Source organism: Rhipicephalus microplus, chromosome X (genome assembly GCF_043290135.1).
Source record: "Rhipicephalus microplus isolate Deutch F79 chromosome X, USDA_Rmic, whole genome shotgun sequence".
NCBI classification, from domain to species: Eukaryota; Metazoa; Arthropoda; class Arachnida; order Ixodida; family Ixodidae; genus Rhipicephalus; species Rhipicephalus microplus.
Window position 1 is genome coordinate 35,898,576 of NC_134710.1, and position 21,049 is coordinate 35,919,624.

Sequence of the window (21,049 nt, forward strand, 5' to 3'; positions counted from 1 at the left end):
ACACTTCCCTGGTGGATAAGATGGCAGCATTGCACAAATGAGACATAAAACTGTTTAGCAATGCAACTATACTGCTTAACGAAACTCTGCTTATGTACACCTGGTCCCTTTATAATCTTGAATGTGAAAGATTTTTTGCAGGCTAAACAATCTTAGTGTCGTCCAAATTGATGCTGTTTTAGTGAGAGGGCTAACTGCTTGATTTTCATTTCTTGCAGGGTGAAAACTGCACTGCAGCAGTTTTCGTGATCTTCAGACAGCACTGTTGTGATGGAGGTGCATAGCAGCAGACAGTGGCAAATTATGTTAAAGGCAGGCTCAAAGTCTGTGTTGTACATTGCAATTGTTTTTAATATGTTTAAATGCATAGCTTGTTTGGAAAGTAGAAATGTTTACATGAATGTGATGAAATGGCCTTATATAGTTGTTAGTGCAGGGTGATTTATTTTCTAGCAAAATGGACGTCCATGGCACTGCTGGTTCGCTGCACAGTGTACATTTTTTGCTTGATTCGGTTCTCCACGCTGCCAGTGTCTGCAGCCTTTGCCAGCATGGGCCTAAAAACGGAGCAACAATAAAAAACAAAACAAATTTTAGTGTGTCAATACGCAGTGCAATACTGTGACCACCAGCACTAGACTACTAGATAGTCTTCAATTACAAGGTCATGTTCACATTAAATTGTGTACATAAAAGCAACAATGTTTACTTGTGTTTACCTTCTTCATTAGACCAGCAGCACTAGCAGTAGTTTTCATCTGAATGAAACCCCAATGGGACATGTCTAAAAGTTCTATACTCCTAGTGTGCAGCAACAGAGGCGCTACTGGTGGCAAACTTTCTTATTACTCTCATGATAGTAAACTGACAGCCACCTTAGTTAACTACGTCGTTGTACATGCGTATCCGCATTCGGAGTCAAATAGGCAATGTTCATTGCTTCAAGGACTGTTAAAAAACAATTGCCATGTGGTGGGATGCTCGCATACCTACAATTCCTTGCGAAGCCTCATAAGCAAAAGCTACGACAACAATGGATAGTTGAAAGGAAGGCAAGCCCCTTTCCCATATTGGTGCTGGTTGGATGCACTTGTTTTGATTTTTCGTTTTATTTCATTACACTCTGAGAAGCAAAGCCATGCACAGGGGTGCAACATCTGCGCCAATTTACGATTGTTGCACCAAAACCATGAAATTGGCTGACTGAAATTGCACCAAGCTGCTGCAAAGTGCCCAGCCAGCCTCAATTTTCTCAGGTGCGGCGCTAATTTTGGCGAGAAATGCAGGCCACGTCTGCTCCCTCCAGTTTACGCCATAAGTCAAAACGCGCAGACCCTAAATATAGCGCCTACATTGTACTTAAAATATGACCAGACAAAGTAACAATACTGCGCGCCCATTGGTCCATTAACCGCAGTGTATATTTATTGGCGGGATGATGGAACTTCAAGACAAAAATTCATTGCTGTGGACACCAACGCTTTGTGGAAAATGTAAATTTCCTAGCCTGAAAATGCGGCTACTATTGCTTGTTAGGAACTACAGCTGGAAGCGTATGCCACGTTTTCCTCGCGTGAACAAGCTCGGCATGCTGCGAATGCTGGCGTTGCCAGCGACCATATTGATTGCCTTAGCAGTAGCACACAACTTTTTTTTTTTTTGTTCAAAAGTTGTCCCAGCCACTGTAGATATTCGGTGCCATCGCCGGGCCAACAGGTGCGCGCTGTTATTTCACCTGGTCAAACGTGCTTCGCAAGGGAGCGAAAGCAGCGCCTAACCCCCGTGTTAAAGAAAAAAAAAAAGGTGAGAAATGGGGAGGGGGGATGTAGCAGTTAGAAAATTTTTTGGCTTTGGTTCTAACCTGTGGAGAGAATGCTGCTTAAGCCACCTTCACTGCAGTACACCAGTGCACCGCAGTAGTGTATTGAGATTTGAAAGGGGCTGTTAGCACTACTCATGGGACACTGCACATTTTGCTAGGTTACTCATGCGTTTATAGTCCGCATAATTCTGAGTACCAGTTTAATCACTGTCGTCTAAATAAGCTACTGCCAGTCATATGGAGCAGTGTCTAACATTCCTGCTTCTCTAAAAAAAAAAAAAAATGTACCCAGTTCTTTTTATCACCACCCGTACACCTCTGTTTACGAATCTCCCAAATTTCATGGTTGTGAGCTTGGCATATCCATATTTAAATTCGCAGAGTGTGTCAAATGATTCGACAGGCGCAGCAAATGCTAATATGGACTTTATCATTGTTCGCCCAGTGGTGTGGTTCAAAATACTATTTTTATTGGAATAGCAGTGCTCATGTTCACACTGCACGATTTGGATGGTGTTGAATGGTTTATACATTTTTTAAAATCTAAACCTTTTTTACACTGCTCTAAATTTTATATTTCATGATAAAAAAAATGTACGATTTTTTGTCTGTAACCTGCTCCAAATTTGCAGTGTGCTAAAAAAATTGCTACAAATTGTATTTCGGCTGTTGCACCCCTGCATACATTGGTAAGAGCGTAGGAGTGCTCCAAGCCTTGATAATATCTGGGGTTTTTCGTCCCAAAACCACAATATGATTATGAGACGCATTAGTGGAAGGCTCAGCAATTTCGACCATCTGGTGTTTGATAACATGCACTGACATCGCGCAGTACATGGCTTCACCATATTGCCTTCATCAAAATGCGACCACCACGGCCGAGATCGAATCTGCGACTTTTAGTTCAGCAGCTGAGCACGCTTAGCCACTGTTCCGCCGGAATGAACGCTCCAAGCCCTTTGAAAGCCGTTCAAAAGGCCGGGCTTTATAATGCATGCGCATGCTCTCTTTAGTCATTGTTTCTGTGTGTACCTACGCACTTTTTTCAATAACTATGGCTTGATCCTATGATCATATTCACTTTCTACCATTTTCGTAACGTTTGATAGCAAGTTTTTCCACCAAAGAGCTTTTTTAGCGTAATTGTTGCTGCAAGTTATGACCTTTTTTCGAAAACTATTCGATCAATCTCATTCAAATTTTCTCAGATTACACCTAAACCCCTTCTAAACAGACTGAATGAACTTAAAACTTTGAAAGACTGTTCAAGCTATAATTAAGATAGATAAAGAAAGATTAAATTGGACACTCCCCCTTGCGGCACGTGACAAGAAAAGCAATATATATATTTTTGCTTGTGAGATAAATATGGGAGCTCGTTTTTATAGGTTTGGACTAATACAAATATGTAATGCTGAATAAGCATGCCAAATTTAATGGTCACTGTTCTTGGTTTTTCGAGAACAGGTACACTTAATTTTGTGCACCAGTCTGAATATTCGTACTTAACCAGAAGCAACTAAGAAAAGCTACATAGTCAGAACTGCACAGACATAAGGCCACAAGCTCTCTTACGAAGCACGCAAAATTTCACAACAAAATGTGGTATAGTACTCGAAATACAAAGATCTAAATGTATGCTATGCTCTAAAAACAGTAAATTTGAAAATGTAACTTATTTTACAGGTTATCGATCACATTTTATGGAAAGTCAAATCCTGCTACAACTCGGTTGCTTCCACTTCCTAGGAAGAAAAAACACATTTGCACATGCCTTGATTCAATTTAAAAAGATATTGTGCAGGTTATTGGGCAGCGACAAATATGGCCATTTTCTTCATCATATTCTTCATCATATATACTATTCGAACCAAATCACTATTCACTTTGAACCTAAAATTTACTATTCACACAACCCTAGAAATCTGACACAGCAAAATCACTGCACAATGAGCCGGCATCTCGCATTGCAGAGTTGTTCGAGATGTCAGTCTGTCCAAACATTTTGTATTCATTACGTATTTAGTATTATTTACACCAACAGTAATCCAGCAATAGTTTCACAGCACGAAAAACAAGGAGTGATTGAGACACCATATTTGTAAGCAAAACAAAGTGGCTTTTTCCCCACCAGCTGCACTTCATAATTGGGATTTTTTACGCGTGCAGGGTACTTTGGATGTATGCGGACTGGGTTGGCCGTGATTCCATGAACATTGTGCACATGTCCACTTACGTACTCTCCTGCCACTGCCACCGCAGAATTACCTATATACCTGGCACACAAAGGAAGCGAAAATCATAGCCATAAATCAGTCATACCATAGCAAAGCTATGCAAAGCACTCATCTGCTCTATGTACCATGTGTACTGTTGATCGCACCTACTAGGTGGTCATCAGTGGTGCACTACATGTTGCAATCACACCATTATTGCCAGATACTGTGCCGTATCCTTACCGGATAAAACCTCCCCCGACGCTCTTGTGGTGGTTCTTTTCTTCAGCAGCTTCACTTTTCCGATATTGATTGACAATAGTTTTGCGCTTTTCATCATGCTCTTGGGCATTCTTCATCATTTCTCTGCGAGCTGTGGCTTTCTCTTCTTCACTCAGAGGTCTATGAATATAGTCAGATGGAAGAAAAAAAAACAACTTTTTGGGCTTTTGTACTGACCAAACTTCCTGCCAATCTGTTATTAGTAAACAGATGTTTATTAGAACTGTCCTGTAGTCACATAAATGCCTTCAGAATTTGTATTTGACAATCACACTTATTTATAGGCTTGTGCGAATACTTGAATGCTTCATATATTCGAATGAATAGCAGAGTACTCGAACTTGCCTTGATTCGGAATTCAAATTATTGAAAATTTCGAAGTACTATTCGTAATGAACGAATAGGTATATATTAGTTAGCATATAACTGCCTGTAAAGGTAGTTTTACTACACTGTGGGGCTTCTAAGCCATGAAAGCACCTATCCAGGAGAAATCCGCCTTGCTCAGAAAATGCTGCAGATCGGTAGTTGAGGCTACCGAGAACACGCCAAGCAAATATAGCGTGGCATGCGGCCAGCGATTAACAGTATATTCTCGAAGTCGGCTAAACATTGCTCTCGTCCCTCGGCAAATGACACTACAAGCTCAAAAATCACTTGTACCAGCCATTGGCTGACTTGAGCATGGCACTTAGTTGTTACTGGGGCCACCGCGGGAGGCCGCTGCTTGTCCATGCGTACCTGCACGATCGCACTGAAGGGCCATGTATTCGAAGAAAAAAAATAAGAGTGATAAAAGTGCTCAAGGTCGCCAGACACGTGAGATTCTTCCTTTCCCTGTGCCAACCCTCCCGAATTAGCTTCCAGCTCTTTCGTCAGGACGAGAAGAGAGAAGGCATTTACAGTGTGCGATCAATCTTTGGAACTTCGCTCATACTGGACTGATTCTAAAGCTTTTGCGGTGGCGAATTCGTGAGGCAATAAGCTTTTTCTTTTAGTGGCTCCATGGCTACTTGAAACAGTGTTGCAGGGTACCTTTAAAGGGATTGACAACTGATTTTTTTCAACCCAGTTTTTTTTCGGCGTGACCGAAAGCTTACTCGTCGCAGTGTTTGTAGCTGTAGTAGTTACTCCTGAAAGCATGTAGTTATTTTATAGGCTGTATTTTTCAATTTGAAAGGTTCTGAACACTGACGCGCCTTTTTGTCCAGCAACACTGAGAATCAATAGCGATGCTGGTAGCCCTTCTAGTGACTTGCATGCTGTCATTGTTCTGCTTTCGCAGGAGTTCCTGTAACTATGCATAACCAAGTTTATTCTGAGCTTCACAACTATTTTTGAAAATAACAAGCCGTTACAATGAGACGAGTAGCTTTATACAGCTTGTATTTGTATCGCGTTGCGTGCGCCTGGGCCGAAGGTTGATGCGCCTGTGTAACGGATAGCTTGTCCCGTCATCGTTACTATCTCAACGCTCGAGCCAAGTCAAGTCACCGAAAACGTCACTGTGTGTCATTTCTGAGAAAAATTTCTGAGTGTAGGTAAGACTCCAAAATTTTAGCGACTTAAAAACTGCGTGCACGGTTTCATGAGCACATAGAAAAGTTGCTTAAGATGCGCCGACGAGCACAGAATTATTACGTCATGCAAACTAATGCACTACTAACGCGGCCTATAAGTAAATTTCTATGAAGTATTATCTTTTACTATAAAGCAAACAATATTTCAATACTAACAGTAAAATTGTTGACCACAAACACTAGTTTACGGTCACATGACAGGGCAGCTCGGATAATTGAAGTTTCTGCCACCACGTGGCGCCACAGCCCACTTCCATGATCTTCGAGGAAGAAATAAAAATAACCCCACTTCTCGCGAGAAAAATAACGTTGGTTTGAGTCGCTATGAGGGACAATCTTTCCACCTGTGCAGTCATCTCGTTTCATGTTCTTGGCAGTTGTTGGCCCCTTTAAATGAACATGTTACCCTAAAATGAATTCATCATTTTGTTATGCTTAAAAGCTTGTTATGACGACTTACATGCTCTAAGTATAATGAATTTTAAAATGTTACATATTTTACATGTTATCGCCAGCATACTACCGAAATTCAAATCTTGCTAGTACTTAAGGTTATTCTGACTTCCTTTGAACGAAAAAAACAAAAAAAAACATTTGCATAGAGCCCCTGCTTTAATTTTTTTTAAAATATTGTGCAGGTTAGTTGTTAGGTCATGATAAATATGTCCTTTTTTTATATCCGATACATACCATTAGATTTCTATTCGAAATTATTTGACCAAAATCACGATTCGATTCGAACCTAAAACTCACTGTTCGCACCAAGCCTACTCATTTCAATATCACAAAATAGTGTTCTTATGAGCTGTAAAACAAAAGGTTCCAGCATGGCCATATCATTGCACATTGCCAAAATCGCTTTTACAAATATTTGTGTGACTAGACACCAGGTATCACAAGTGTGGTCATGTCTGTAAAGTGTGACAATTTAACAATACTTTGTCAGCTGTTTCAATTGTGCACGAGTTTTGTGACATTGGCAATTGCTGGTTCGAGCATTCCACATCTACTGGTTGCTGACTAGGACACTCAAAGATGTGGAAATGTAGTTGCATGCTGTACATCCACAGAAGTGGCCAGCATCAAAGCACACATCTTGAGTCTATAAAGGTACCCTGAGACGGTTTTTAAAAGTTTTGTCTCCGTTTAGGCTAAAGCATCATCAAACCATTCCACCACAAAATTAGCGACGCACCATGTACTGAGGCCGCTTCGTGCAATTATACTTCTCATCTCGGCCTTGCCTTCTAGGCTCGAGAGACCCACTGGCGATTGCAGAGCTGTCTGGCAACAGAGACGTAGGTTGTGGAGTATATGATCTTTGCTTAGACAGGTGAAACCGCCCTAGCAGCCCATCTTACTTCTGCGCATTCCACAGCCAATCAGATAGCAGTCTCGGTGACGTCGCGTTACTAGAGCACATCGTTATGCGACTGAGCAGTTGAAAATGCGTTTGGCTGAACAGCAGTTCGTGGCTTTAAAGTGTTGTAATAAATTACCCAGTTTACACAGAGAGCTCTAATTGGTCTGTAAATGACCCATAAGATTTGGTCTACCGGCCCAATGTGTTTGTACAAAATCCTCAGAACCGTTAGGGTCCCTTTAGAGAGAAAACAAAAAGTATGCAAACCTGCGCTTCTGGGTAGCCTGGGGTGCTGTTTTGTTCTGCTTATGCTCTTTCGGTTGCACTTTCACGGGTGGTGGTTGCTGCTCTTTCTTGCGACTCTGGTTGCCTCGAACCTAAAGCCAAAGAACACAGCAAACCCATCTGTTTATGACTTGAATGACAATAGAGTCGGAAGAATCTATAACTGCCAAATTCCAAAGCATATGTTTTGCTGAAGAAATAAAGTACTCCAGAAATAAAGCACTCAAGAAATAAAGTAACACACTCTGTTATGGGTAACAAACCAGCATTCCATGCTTCATGCTATGCAATCATTAATAATGTGGGTTAACTTACAATGAGACCGAACTTGGGCCTTTTATCATTGCTTTTCAAGACTGGACTGCCGAGGCGCTGACTGTTTTCACTATTCCTGTGGTCTTCTTCTGCACTGCTGTCTGAGCTATTTGAGTCGTGCCTCTTCCTCTTGCTGTGTGATCTGGAGCTGCTCTTCACAGGTCGTTTAAGCTGGGTCTCTACTTCATGATGGTGCTGCAAGGGATGAACAGGATTTCTGACTTCTCATTGTTCTGCAGGACTTGCAAAATTATCGTCCTTCCTAGCCTACCCAAGAAATAAAGCAGCCAATTTTGTTATGCAGGGGTGCAATAGCTGAAATAGAATTTGGAGCAATTTTTGGAGAAGCAAAATGTTACTTCTGAAGCACTAAAATCCAAATTTGGAGCAGGTTACAGGAAATGTCTACGTCGATCTGATAACATCCTAATCACGATCAATTGATGTGAGCGTTTCCTTTTGCACTTGTCTATACCTATGTACAGTACACTCTCAGTAAACTGAACCGGAAGGGACCGAGAAAATATGTTAACAGGAGTTCCGTTTACTGAGAGGTATACATGGGTGCAGAATACAAGCGCGAAACCAAGTATTGCAGAGGCAATAGTTTTGTTTAGGCAGTAGTTCCGTTTAGCAGATTTCCATTTATTGAGCGTCTACAGTATTGCATGGCATTAAATGTTACCTGTTCAATGTGTGCCTTGCATATATACTGCACTGCAGTAATTTTGGAATGAACAGTTGAAAGTTTATGCTCCCTTTGAACTTTCGTTATTTTTTGACATGAAATAGCCATAACTATGACATCTAATTGAACAGTGTTTCATAATATGCAATAATTCATTACGTGGTTTCACTTACGATGGCCCCAAGCTTCGACCTTTTATCATGCTGGTGATGGTTGCTCTCCAAGACAGGACTGCCGAGGCGCTGACTGTTATCCCTATTCTTGCGGTCTTCTGCACTGCTGTCAGAGCTACTTGAGTCATGTCTCTTTCTCTTGCTGTGTGATCGGGAACTGCTCTTCACAGATCGTTTAAGCTGGCTTGCTACTTCGTGATGGTTTTCGGAGTTCGGTGATATAGAGTGACGCCGCCTCCTTGATCTCTCTTTGGTCGAAACAGGTTGGTGGCGTGAGCTTTTCCTCTGGCTGCTATTACTCTTCTCATATCGGCCACGTAAATGGGCGTCACTTCTAGTGTTGCTTTTGTCACTATATGAGTGGACATGAGGTGATGAAGTTCTTTTCGGCCTTGATACTCCATCTGAATGGTGTCTTGATACATTGTGCTCTTTGTCACCTTTACGACCAGAAGTGGCAATTCTGAGGTCCTTCTTACCTATTTTGGAGTGTCTGTGATGCTTGTCATGTTCCTCTGCAGTACTTTCACCACTGCTGGACACAGTGGGTGACCTCCTCTTATGCTTTTTGTGCTCTTTCTTTTTTTTCTTCTTGTGGGCTTTTTTCGAGCCTTTTATAGATTGTTCAATCTGCAATGATAAGGCCCTCCAGTGACAAAATGCACAAAAGTGAAAATGGCAACATTTAATTTTTTTTTAACATTAAGCATAACAATATCAGTGGGTAGCAATGGTGTACTATATACAGAAACAAGATACTACCCAGCTACATGCAGTATATAACTGGCAATTATATCAACGACTGGCAATAGTAGCAATGTTAAATTATAGCTAGTGCAGCCCCATGACATGGTGGAATTTGGAAGTGAATCCCACTTTTTATTGGTGCTGGAGCAATCATGGCTTTAAATTGAGTGAAAGTTCAAGGTTATGTCATAAATGTTATAAGCAGTCATCTCCCAATACAAAAACTGGGCGAAGGGCGTTTGCCATCTCTAAAACTCTTGAAAAATTGAACCTCCTCTGCATTTCATGCGAGGCACACAATACGTGCAATATGTAGAATTGCTTGCAACAGTTGGCATTCTTTTGCATATGCTGTTGCATGTACAGTAATAAACTGTAATTGGTCGGAAATACTGCTTTTGGAGATGAGGAAAAAGAATGGTCCCAGTGTTTCTTTAAATGTTCCCAATTCACCTATCGCCTAACACAAGGGCTTGCCGTTCTACCAAAGTTGACCAAATTAGTGGATATTCGTTTTCAAACACTATACGTAGTTCCATGTTTGCTGCTGAAGTGGTTACTTAGGCGTATTGATAGTAGAAAGGAAATAGTGCAAAATACTGAACACCAGATAAAAGAAGACAACAGCGCTATTGCAAATTTTCCTTTTCTAAGATATTGAGTGTTTTGCACCATTTTCTTTTCACTAGTTGATGTTTGCTGTTGCTAGTAAACACAAATTTGTTGAGTCTTAAATACCACTGTTGTCACCCCAGTTGGTCATACAACTTGGAGCCCTTCCTTCATGAGGTGATGTTACAGCAGCAGCATGGAGGTCCTGTCTTGGTTCAGGACAGTGCGATTGCACCACAGAAGCAAAAGCTTCAAAGTTTGCGATGTATTATCCACTGCAAACCACAAGCCTCCAGACACCTCTTACAATGTCACTATCGTTTGTCCATTTATTCAGAATGTTCACTAATGATACTGTCACGAGACACTTACCCTCGTATTCACAAACGCTCCTCAACTCGACTTTCACCCTTCACTTGACAGAGTTGAGCACTGCGCTGCTGCTCGGCTTAAAGTGACACTGCGCTACACAGGAATCGCAGCAGATTATCGCTGATATGCAGTGACTTTCCCTGCCTAGAGACGGCGCTCCCATCGGCCTTCTCAAGTGAAGTTGAAGCGTTGAGTGGAGGGACGTTCTAGAATACGGGGGTAAGCCTTGAGTTTTCCATGAAGGCCACAGATCCAGATGGAGAAGTTTTTTTCTTTTGCAACCAAGTCTGTCATGTCATGTGCCCCGCCGCCGTGGTCTAGTGGCTAATGTACTCGGCTGCTAACCTGCAGGTCCCGGGATCGAATACCGGCTGCGGCGGCTGCATTTTCGATTGAGGTGAAAATGCTGTAGGCCCAGCCGTGTGCTCAGATTTGGGTGTACGTTAAAGTACCCTAGGTGGTCGAAGTATCCGGAGCCCTTCACTACAGTGTCTCTCATGATCATATGGTGGTTTCGGGATGTTAAATCCCGCATATCATCATTTCTATGTCGCATCGATACGCCCCAGCAACCACTTTAGCAGCAAACATGAAAGCACTTATTGTATTCAAAAACAATCAATATTCAATAAATGAATGATTTTGGGCAGTTGCACATAATGAACCTATAAGGCAGTTAGTGTACTATCGGCGTCAAATGAAATCTGAAGAGCGGCAAGCATTTGGACTGGTACAGTGCGTGCCCTCCTGCTATCAGCGTGGACCGACGCGCATATATGCGTAGTGCTGCTAAACTGGATGTGCGCGCCTGTCGATGGTGATGACTGGAGGGTGCGCGCTACACCACTGCGAATTTCTGCCGCTGTTTGGGTTTCACTAGACACGAATAGCACAGGGAGCACATTATACAGACAAAAGCACAGAATGATCGATACATTGTTCTAAACAAATGTTGTGCATGGTTAATCTGAGCAGCAGACCTGTACGGAAGATCGAAGAGACCAGATACAGCTGCTGCTATATTTGTGCAGGTGAGTAATAAAATGCAATAGCTGTTGGGCAGCATGACTGTGTCCAAGGCTCATGAGGCTGTTCAATGTTCCGACTTCCTTCTGTTGCACTGTAGTGTGTGTATAATAGAATGCTGAGATGTTAAAAGAGCTATGTTAAAAGAGCTATGAAAATTGGTGCACAAGAAAAGTTGCTACTCTTCAATATTCCAAACCCGAGCAGATGACTAAACACATTTACTTTTGCATTTTAACTCCTGCAGTGACATCACCGGTTGCTTACGATCACTGTGCACCACTTGCAGGGCTAAATTCGAAATCTCACCTAAAGGTGGTCGTGTGTAATATTTTGCCACCACTCCTTTTTGATGGTTTTATTACTATGGTTACAAGAAACCATATCCGAATGACCTGACAGACCTCGAGAACATGTTCTTGTAACAAAGCAATGCTCTGCATGTTGTGCTGTACTTAAGATGAAATGGGGTCACCGAGACTTGCGCACACTCGATGGATAGGAACGCATTGTTCATTCACAAAACCAAGCACTTGCTGCCACATGGGCCATTGTTCATGGTTCACTGGTAGCCCGCGAAAAATGCCTGGAGTGCCCTCGCCGCTCGCCAAGCCAGGAACTGTGCATTGATGGCATACAGTGGTCCACGCACACGTATGACTTCATGACGATTGCTGTACATCACAGAGCATCAGAGGCTATACAGAAGAATATGTCTGATGAACCGTTACTGTTGACAACAACGCAAAACGCATGAAAACCTTGCCACATAATTGTGACTGCCTATGCCCTATAGAATAAGAGTTAATGGAGATTACGTTAGTAACCTGCACTTCACCGATGACATTGCATTGCTGTCTAACTCGAGGGACGAATTGCAATACATGATAACTGAATTATATTACTGAACTAGAAAATTAATCTGCAGAAAACGAAAGTAATGTACAACAACCTCGAAAGAGAACAGCGCTTTGATATAGGTAGCAGTGCACTTAAAGTTGATTGATATGTGGGGTTTAACATCCCAAAACCACCATTTGATTATGAGAAACGCCGTAGTGGAGGACTTCGGAAATTTCGACCAGCTGGGGTTCTTTAACGTGCACCCAAATCTGAACACACGGGCCTACAACATTTCCGCCTCCATCAGAAATGCAGCCGCCGCAGCCAGGATTCGATCCCACGACCTGCGGGTCAGCAGCCGAGTACCTTAGCCAAGCTACTAGACCACCGCGGTGGGGCATGACTGGTAGATTGCCACTATTCCTCGAGAGGAAGGTATAAGAGCTGCATCTTGCCGGTATTTGCCCACGGAACGGAAACCTGGAAGCTTACGAAGAGGGTTCAGCTTAAATTGAGTCCTCAAGATGCAGCGAGCGATGGAAAGGAAAATGATAGGTGTAAACTTACGAGACAAGAAAGAAGAGAGCAGAGTGAGTCGGGGAACAAACCAGGGTTAAGGATATCACAATTGAAATCAAGAATAAATGAACGTGGGCTGGGCACGTAGCGCATAGGCAGGATAACCGCCGGTCATGAAGGGTAACTGAATGAATTCCCAGAGAAGGTAAGTGGGTGAGGGGGCGACAAAAAGTTAGGTGGGTAGATGAGATAAGGAAGTTCGCAGGTATTAAGTGACCGCAGCAAGCACAGGACCGAGTTGACTGGCGGAACATGGGAGAGGCTTTTGTACTGCAGTGGGCGTAGTCAAGCTGATGATGATGATGCCCTGTGGAAAACCAGCCCTGCCCAGGTGGGGTGTTGAAAATGCACACTTGGCGCCACCAAATGAGTTGGCAGAAAAAGTCATAGTAGGACAACGGCACTAGGCCACGTTGAAATGCATTCGGAACATTGCGCGTCATTTTATCGGCTGTGTCTGATTTGTGCCGTGTTTTTATAACATCCGAGTGTATGCGCATTGTCGATGGCAATGAATCGGGAGCTGCGACTGAAGAGTAGACTAGTGTAGCGAACAAGTAGAGATACTACCGGCTAACTTGCGGTTCGGCTCCAGCAGTGTCGTGTTGCGAAGGGATACTTTCGCGACAGTGCGGTGTCAAAAGGATGCAAGATCTGCAAGACAATTTATGTTTACGGTGTGGAGGAAACTGCAGCAGCAACTCACACATTTCGAGATTGCAGCCAAATGTTAGTCACAAGTCTAACAAGCATAGTATAATGTGAAAGTACAGGTAAGTGTGCATTGGAACTGCTCAAGAAAGAGCTCAGCTTAGTGTGCTGCCTGTACATTTTGTTGCCTTCGATGATAATAATTATCTCAAGGTAACTGAGGATGCACTAGGCCAAGTGGCAGACATCACCGATCAAGTCTTTTACGTGATCAGCAGCTACAAGGTGATGGGGCGTTTAATCTCGAGCTTTTGTTTTCAATGTTTGCAACAGTGCCGAAAGCATAACACTTGCATAATCGGCAATTAAAGTTTTCGTAGTTCGTGAACGCACACATGAGAATCTCTTTCCTATCGCACTTTTTATCTCGGTGTTACGAAGTGCACGAGTGTTAAAAGCAGATAACTGTTACACAACTGGTAGTTACAGTTCTCATAGTGTTAATGTGCAGGAGAGAACTCATTTTGTTTCGCGATTTTATTCACAGTGTTTTGAACAGTATCCATCTAATTAATCTTCATTTCACTTTCTTAGTAGCTGACAGCAAAGCGAGAGATGTCTGCATTAACCTGCACCTGCAAGGCCAGCGCGCGTTAAAATTGCAAATATGTTGCAGCGGTCACACTTTGGGTAAACGATACTGATTCACCGCTGTCAACAGATAAGCTTGGGGTCGGCTGTCATCTAAACCTGACATGTCTGTAAAGGAGCTCATTTAAGAACTTTTAAAAGGCATTCGTGTCGTGTGTTGACAAGAAACTGTACGTGTTAAAAGCAGTGAATTCCTTTGCTTACGCGATTTTGTCAGTATTTCCTTCTTGATATAGGATGTAGCAGTGTATGTGGTAACTATGTAGCATGTAACTATGTATGTGGGAATTTATTGAAATTAAATGTGCAATTTTCAGCATGATTTTACATACCTAAGCATTTACGTGTGCTTGCTAAGTAAAGGTTTTGTGTTTTACAGATTCACTGTTGCCGCCGCACTTTCTCGTAGGCCTCGACTGGATTGAGTTAAAGATGATGTCTGGGTGGTACCCTCCTCTGTGTGGCACTTGTACATGCAACATTACTTTCGTTTTCTACATTTTTTTGGGCGCCCTTCCGCTGCGGTAGAGCCATCGCGCCATCCTACTAGCCGTATTGCAAAAAGGCTGCCAGGGTAGCACAGCGTGTCAACACAAGCTTCATAGCTTGAAGCTTATAGACCTTTTTAACAGAGAGGAGAATCACCTCCTTTCTGGACTTGCACAGGGGAACAAAAGCTGATGTGACAGCCTCAGCAGCAAGCTTTTTTTTTTCTGGGGGGGGGGCATCGCACTTAATAACAACAGCCCACAGAGGATTATGGTGGCAGCTAAAGAGCATTCGTTCAAAAAGTGCATACATGTTGGATATGACTAACAGGTGTGGAGACCTGCACTGTGCACCAAGCATTGTGCTGGAAATTGTTTTTAAAATATACTGATAAGCACAAATCTTATTGTAATTGATAAATAATTTTTTTTGTGCATAACAGTGTGGCTTAGCAGGCACGAAACAAATGCTGCATGCGACTTGGTGCACCCAACACCATTAGAGTCACTGCCACCCATGAACCAAATGTCTGCTGCTCAATATTGCCTTTTGTGCATTGCTCTAATATTGCCTTTTGCGCATTACTCTCACAGGAGCAGAATGCGATTTATCCAGTAAAATGAAATTGTACAGAAACTTCCTTTCCAGCATTCTTAATGGTGCTGTGATTTCACATTTTTACAGCACCTGACACAGCCATGAAAATAGCATTGTTAATTTGTGCCAAAAGGCCCTTCAAGTGTAGTCGGGATAGCTGCAGAATTCTCATGGGGTTTGCTTGTGTCAACTTGTCTTTCAGTGGGAGCCACATGCATGTTGGCAGCAAGCTCCACTCCTCCATAGCATTCCGATGACTGTGTTTGTCTTGAAGGTGCCGGTGAACTCGCACATCTCTCTTATGACCAAGTGTGATTAGGATTCTATGGGAAAAAGTGCTGTACCTAATCATCTTATTCTGCCATTTCAATAAGATATCAGAACAAACTGACTGTAGTAAGAGATGCCAGACTTGTCCATAACAAGTGAAACACAATAGTAAAAAAATGAACTTCCTGCAGTTCTATAATTAGATGACAACTCTTCTACTTTATAAAGCTCACTGTAATAATTTACATGTAATGACGTAAAACTGACTGAAAGCATACCATTTCTTTGAGATGTTTCATTTTTACAGGATTGCTAAGCAATGTTTTTTTGGTCTTCATTTCCTGTTTCCTGAAAGAAAGAAAAAAATATACAATTCCACTCTAAAATGTATGCATTAGGCTAGTGTAATAAGTTGCACAATTTGACGTTACTACAACCACATGGAAATAGTGTGTGCATGTGAACAATATCAGAGTCCTTCAATACTTTGAAGGACTCTGACGGTAGTCATATAGTATACAGCAAGCTGATCTCAATATCACCAGTCCACTGCTATGAACACAAATGCTCGCCCATGAAAGCGTAGCAAAGTATAATGGGTGACTGCAGACAAGAATGTGCACCATAAACATAAAACGCTTTGATGAACACTCAACACAATATTACTGTGTTCTATATAAGCTAGCACTTCCAACCCTAGTTTATGTGATATAAACAGATAATGCTTGCACCATGCCTAATTTATTTATTTGAGTACCCTCAATTGTTAAAGCATTATAAAAGGGTGTATAATAATAAATGACAATGTTTAGAAAAGTATAAAATCAAAACACTTGACATGGTAACTTGTACAGATGGGCGTTCAAATGGAAAGGTAACAATGCAACCGTTATCACAGATGCCCATGCCACTATAAGAGAACGTAGTAGGGCATCTGGGGATGCAATTGGATACCTTGTAGTGGATCAGAGCATGCGCTGTTGCCTGTATACACAGCAGAGAGCAGAAGCTCTAATAAAGAGCGTCATCCAATTGACTAACCAATACGTGTAAGGACAGAATGGCGTTCAGATAGTTAAATTGATGATTGAGTTAAAAATTCGATAATTGAAGAGCAGCGAGGCATTATCCAATTTCTGACAACCATTTATAGCCCGATGGTGGCCATATATAAGAAAGACTGCGTGTCTAACAAGCCCCTGTGAAAATGGAGAGCCCATTTTCCAGCAGGCTGTTAAAGCTTGGTTGATGACCCATGGCCAGCCAAACAAAGTCATCAAAGCCAATATGATCACCAAGGTGGTTGACCTAGTGAGAAGTGATCGCCGTGTCATATTGCAAATGTTCCCAGTGAAAAAAACATCTGAAGTAGAAGCACTTCCAACTTAAATAACAAACTCAAGGACGTTGTGAAGGACTGGGTCTTGTTACGGCCACAGGAATTCCGGAAACAAAATCCTTCAGCTCGTTTATCAATGGAATCGTTGAGCTCACGCATATGGTGTACACTTTGAATAAAGTCTTCATTTATACCCACAGTGTCATTTCGTACCTTGTCATTTGAACACCCCTAGTAGAATGGTTTAATGAAAACCAACATACGATAGCAGAGAAAAGTGTAGGGGATGCTATTTGTAGTTATTATGATATAAATCAAATAAATTGAATAGAAAAACAACTTGCCACCAGCAAGTAGTTTTTGCGAGATAAAATAATAACTCTAGTTTGAAAGAACATGCGTAGAAATGAGCGCACTTGATGGCAAATAATGGGTCCTCTCGTATCTTGTTTTCCAGGTCCACAGCAGCATTAGTAGGTGCCATGGTGAAAATAGAACCGGGTTGCTGATCTGTAAAAAAACGCAGATTAAACAGAAAAGCACACCAAGAACGGGCGCATCGTTGTGTTCACCTTCGTTTTTGTCCTCCACACCGTCCTCCTCTTTTTTCATGATTTCAAAGTTTTTGTCAACTTTGCGACCGAGGAGGTACTGTTCCCTGTCTACCAGACCAGCAACTCCCTGGTACATCCAATCGAGTCGTTCCTGTTTTTTTCTGCGATGTAATAAAAGATGGGGGAAAAAAACATGAGACACAAAGTACAGACGAAACATAAGCTACAGCAAAAGGTAGTGAAATACATACTTAACAACACCTTTATTTTCAGCATACTGGCGCATTTCCTGCTTGTCGCGCTCTTCTTGAAGCTCTTTTTGCAATTGCTCGATCTTCGCCTTCTCCTGGTCGCGCACCAGTTCTGCCTTCCACACTCTTTCGACATTGCGTAGCGTCGATGGATGCCACGACTTCTTCAAGTTCTGAAGCGAGAAGCATGAGCGAGCTGAACATTTCAAAAAGCGACTTGACGTCTCGTAAAGTCGAAGCGAAAAGTGATCAGTTTTGAAACAGATCAGGACACAACCTTATCTAGCTTACCAGATCACCGCCGCCCATAGTTAATGTTCCAAGAAGGATGATGATGTATCTGATGCAGATCACGAGCGTCGTCTATAGCTCGTCCCTTGGGCCATTTTTCAACTACGAGCGTTATTTTTGCGCTGAGAAGACGGCCCGCCGCTGCTGTAAGAGCGGCAGCGCAGCAGCAAACGCTTGATGTCGCTGTCAATGGTGCTGTGCTACAGGCAGCGACAACAGCGACGTGCGACGACAGCGCGCTGCTTGGCCGCTGCTCCGCAGCAGCTGCCTGGTTGTGCCGGCGTTTTTCGCCAGCGGGTCAACGAGGCTAGAAAGCAAGTCGACGGAGTTCGCGTCAACATGCTGTGGTTGCGGTCGCGATAGTTTGTCGGTCGCGCCTTCAATCCATGCAGGAAGGCGTGTCCGTGCATCATTATGTCTCTCTCCGTGAGCAGTAAGAACTGGAAGCCCTCGACAAAAGAAGGTGAACACTTTTGTGCCCATTTATCTATCGACTGCGCGCTATTATCTCATTTTATCTGTATTGACATTAGGCCTAGAGCAGCGGCTCCGTATATCTGTTGGCAAACAACCGGGAAAACTGATCGGCAGTGTCGACGAAAGCTGCCGGAAGCGTGTGCGCGTGTTTATTTGTGAAGGGTTTCATGGGCAGTCTGAGGCACTGCTCTTTGACTGGCTTTTGTTTCACTATTGTTTGCAAACTGCAGTCTGCGCTCGTGAAGTAGAAAGCATAGTGTTGTCAGTTTCAAGTTGACAACGACGCGTCGTGTTTTGACCTTTCAGCAAAGTTCTTTGTAAGCCAAAGTCGGCAGTTCACACCAAATGTAATACGTAACCTAGAACACGGTCTCATTGATGGTGCGCCGATAAATTCGGTCTCTAGGGTGCCGCGCGCACGTGAACAGCTGTGTTTTGCGCCGATAGCAACCAGTGGTATATGGCATATGTACCACGGACGCTGTACGCGCTAGTTGTAAGCACATGCAGCGTCTAGTCCCAGAATTGCTCGTACTTTAAGCGCTTCCTTGCAACGAAATAAGGGCCGGAGGAGTCGGCAGTATTATTTAGTGTCGATTTGCTGGTGTAGACGTAAATAGATGGATTCGAAATGAGAACTTGTACGTGCAGTTATCCCTTGTTTATGCTGTATCTGACGCTTGAAAGGAACTTCAAGCCTGAGATATAGCGTGTGATTTATTTTGTGGAAACATGATATAGAGCAGTACTTTTCGGTGTTATCGTAATTCGTGTTGAAGCGCGGGTTTCGCCTGCGCAATCCGCAGTAAGTTTGCGCATAGCAAATCACTGCAGCCACTGCAAGAACACCACTTTCACCATTATTATATTCAAAGACCGTGATAATCCATTCAGCTTGAACACTACCATATTTTCTAATTACGGTTTGTTCCGACCTGCAGAGGCGGCGTAGTGGCTTTGACGTAGAATTGCTTAACACAGGGTGAAATGTTAGAATTCAGAGCATATTCATACAAGGGCTGGAAGGGAACCCGGTGTAATAAGGAAAATTCCTGACGGTGTCCGTGTATATGTAGGATGCGAAATCGTAACAAACCGCTGGGGTGGCTGTGGCGTCTTGCTGTGAGCTCTAGGTTGCTTGTATCATAAGGACGCATGTTTTCGAACCTCAAGTTTATGCCACTGTGAGCAAATGATAATTGAGTCTTTAGGATGGTGCATGAGCACATACATATGGGAACTTTTCCTATCGTATATGAAATCGGTATGTTCCGCAGCAGCTATCTGTAAGGTCAGTTTGTTATCGATGGACATTTTAAATGGTTTGTGGGAAAACATGTTTTGTGACAAGTTTAATGGCCCTTTAGGTGTGCTATGCATTGTTTTGGTGTGTGCAGTTTGGACAACAAGATAGTGCATTTTAAACAAATATTACCTTGAAAAATATTTGAACGCTGAGGAAAAGTTGAGAGGTAAACGGCTGTATGTTTTTACCTGTTGCCATTGTACTGTCATACAGTGTATCACTCTATTGGTTACCCCAGTATTTCACAACCAGCACAATTTTCATTGGGTTGTTGGTACTTTCCTAGCATGCCAAACATTAAATAGTTCATGGGCTCACATTTGACGCTCATGTACGGAGGTCTCACGTAGATTCTGTAAACTCGATAAAACACCCTCGGAGAAGGCCCGTGTGCTCATATTTGGGTGCACGTTAAAGAACCCCAGGTGGTAAAAATTTCCGGAGCCCTCCACTACGGCGTCTCTCACAATCAAATGGTGGCTTTGGGACGTTAAACCCCACATATCAATCAAAGTTAAGCTCTATAGTTTTCTTAAAGTTCAGCACTTTGAAGAAGATGAAAACCACCTTTGCAGATAACCTATATAGTCACGGGGACGCAAAGTGAGACAATAATTAACATTGTCAGCCATCCGATTAACTAAGATTTAATTTTTAACTTTTAAGTGGCTGCAGCAAGCAAACATGTTTGTATTAAAAAAGTTAGAGGCAGTCACATTTGTAGACAGTTGCAGTTGGAAGAATTCTTCTGGCATGTCTGTGCTTAGAAATATCCCGCTGCAAAGGTTCATTGTCGTTTTCATGATTACGCATGGAAGTCGGTGAGGATCAATGCAATGTTTCTCTCTCATATCTTTTTTTTCATTTCCAGAAATACTGCAGGCCGCAGGGCCCATGCAGAAGTGACAATACAAAAGCATCAAAACATTGCAAAACACTGGTGGATAGCTAGCAGTAATACTAACAGAATGAAAGAAGAAATGAAAGTAATTCAGGTGGCGAAACGGCAATACAAATAAATGAATAAGAATACAGTAGCAGTGAAGCAATTTATCCAGTGAATGAAATGGAACCAATTCTTACTGGTTTACAAAGTAACCTAGGAGGAGGCTCTCTACTGTAAAGAGAGTAATTTGTCGCCAGACTGATTATTCCAGTCTCTAATTGTTTGCGGAAAGAATGAGAATTTAAATACATTTGTTCTGGCAAATTAAGGAGTTAGCCTATAAGTATGATGAGTGCGCTGCGATGGAAGTGCTGATAAGCACGG

The 21,049-nt window shown here is 42.5% G+C and overlaps 3 protein-coding genes across 8 annotated transcripts in view; 2 read left to right on the forward strand and 1 right to left on the reverse strand.

Moving 5' to 3' along the window:
- LOC119175798 (armadillo repeat-containing protein 8) overlaps positions 1-591 on the forward strand; it is a 102,412-nt gene extending 101,821 nt beyond the window's left edge. For all 5 annotated transcript variants that reach the window (XM_037426775.2, XM_037426776.2, XM_037426779.2 and 2 more), the window contains one exon: positions 219-591. In XM_037426775.2, coding sequence (XP_037282672.2) covers positions 219-249 — 31 coding nt within the window. In that variant the 3' untranslated portion in view covers positions 250-591. The remainder of the gene's footprint in view (positions 1-218) is intronic.
- On the reverse strand, positions 417-18,158 carry Cwc25 (CWC25 spliceosome associated protein homolog). The gene is made up of 10 exons (XM_037426780.2): positions 17,997-18,158; positions 17,706-17,878; positions 17,473-17,615; positions 17,317-17,410; positions 15,840-15,909; positions 8,725-9,354; positions 7,864-8,058; positions 7,531-7,640; positions 4,282-4,440; positions 417-557 (listed from the first exon to the last, which is right to left on the reverse strand). The coding sequence occupies exons 1-10, from the start codon at positions 18,012-18,014 to the stop codon at positions 443-445; spliced, it is 1,707 nt and encodes a 568-aa protein (XP_037282677.1). The 5' UTR covers positions 18,015-18,158; the 3' UTR covers positions 417-442.
- Positions 18,159-18,260: 102 nt separating this feature from the next.
- Positions 18,261-21,049, forward strand: part of LOC119176610 (cyclin-dependent kinase 14) — a 153,372-nt gene continuing 150,583 nt past the window's right edge. The window contains exon 1 of one of the 2 annotated variants that reach the window (XM_075876211.1): positions 18,261-18,459. In XM_075876211.1, coding sequence (XP_075732326.1) covers positions 18,411-18,459 — 49 coding nt within the window. In that variant the 5' untranslated portion in view covers positions 18,261-18,410. The remainder of the gene's footprint in view (positions 18,460-21,049) is intronic. The other variant, XM_075876212.1, reaches the window with a different exon arrangement.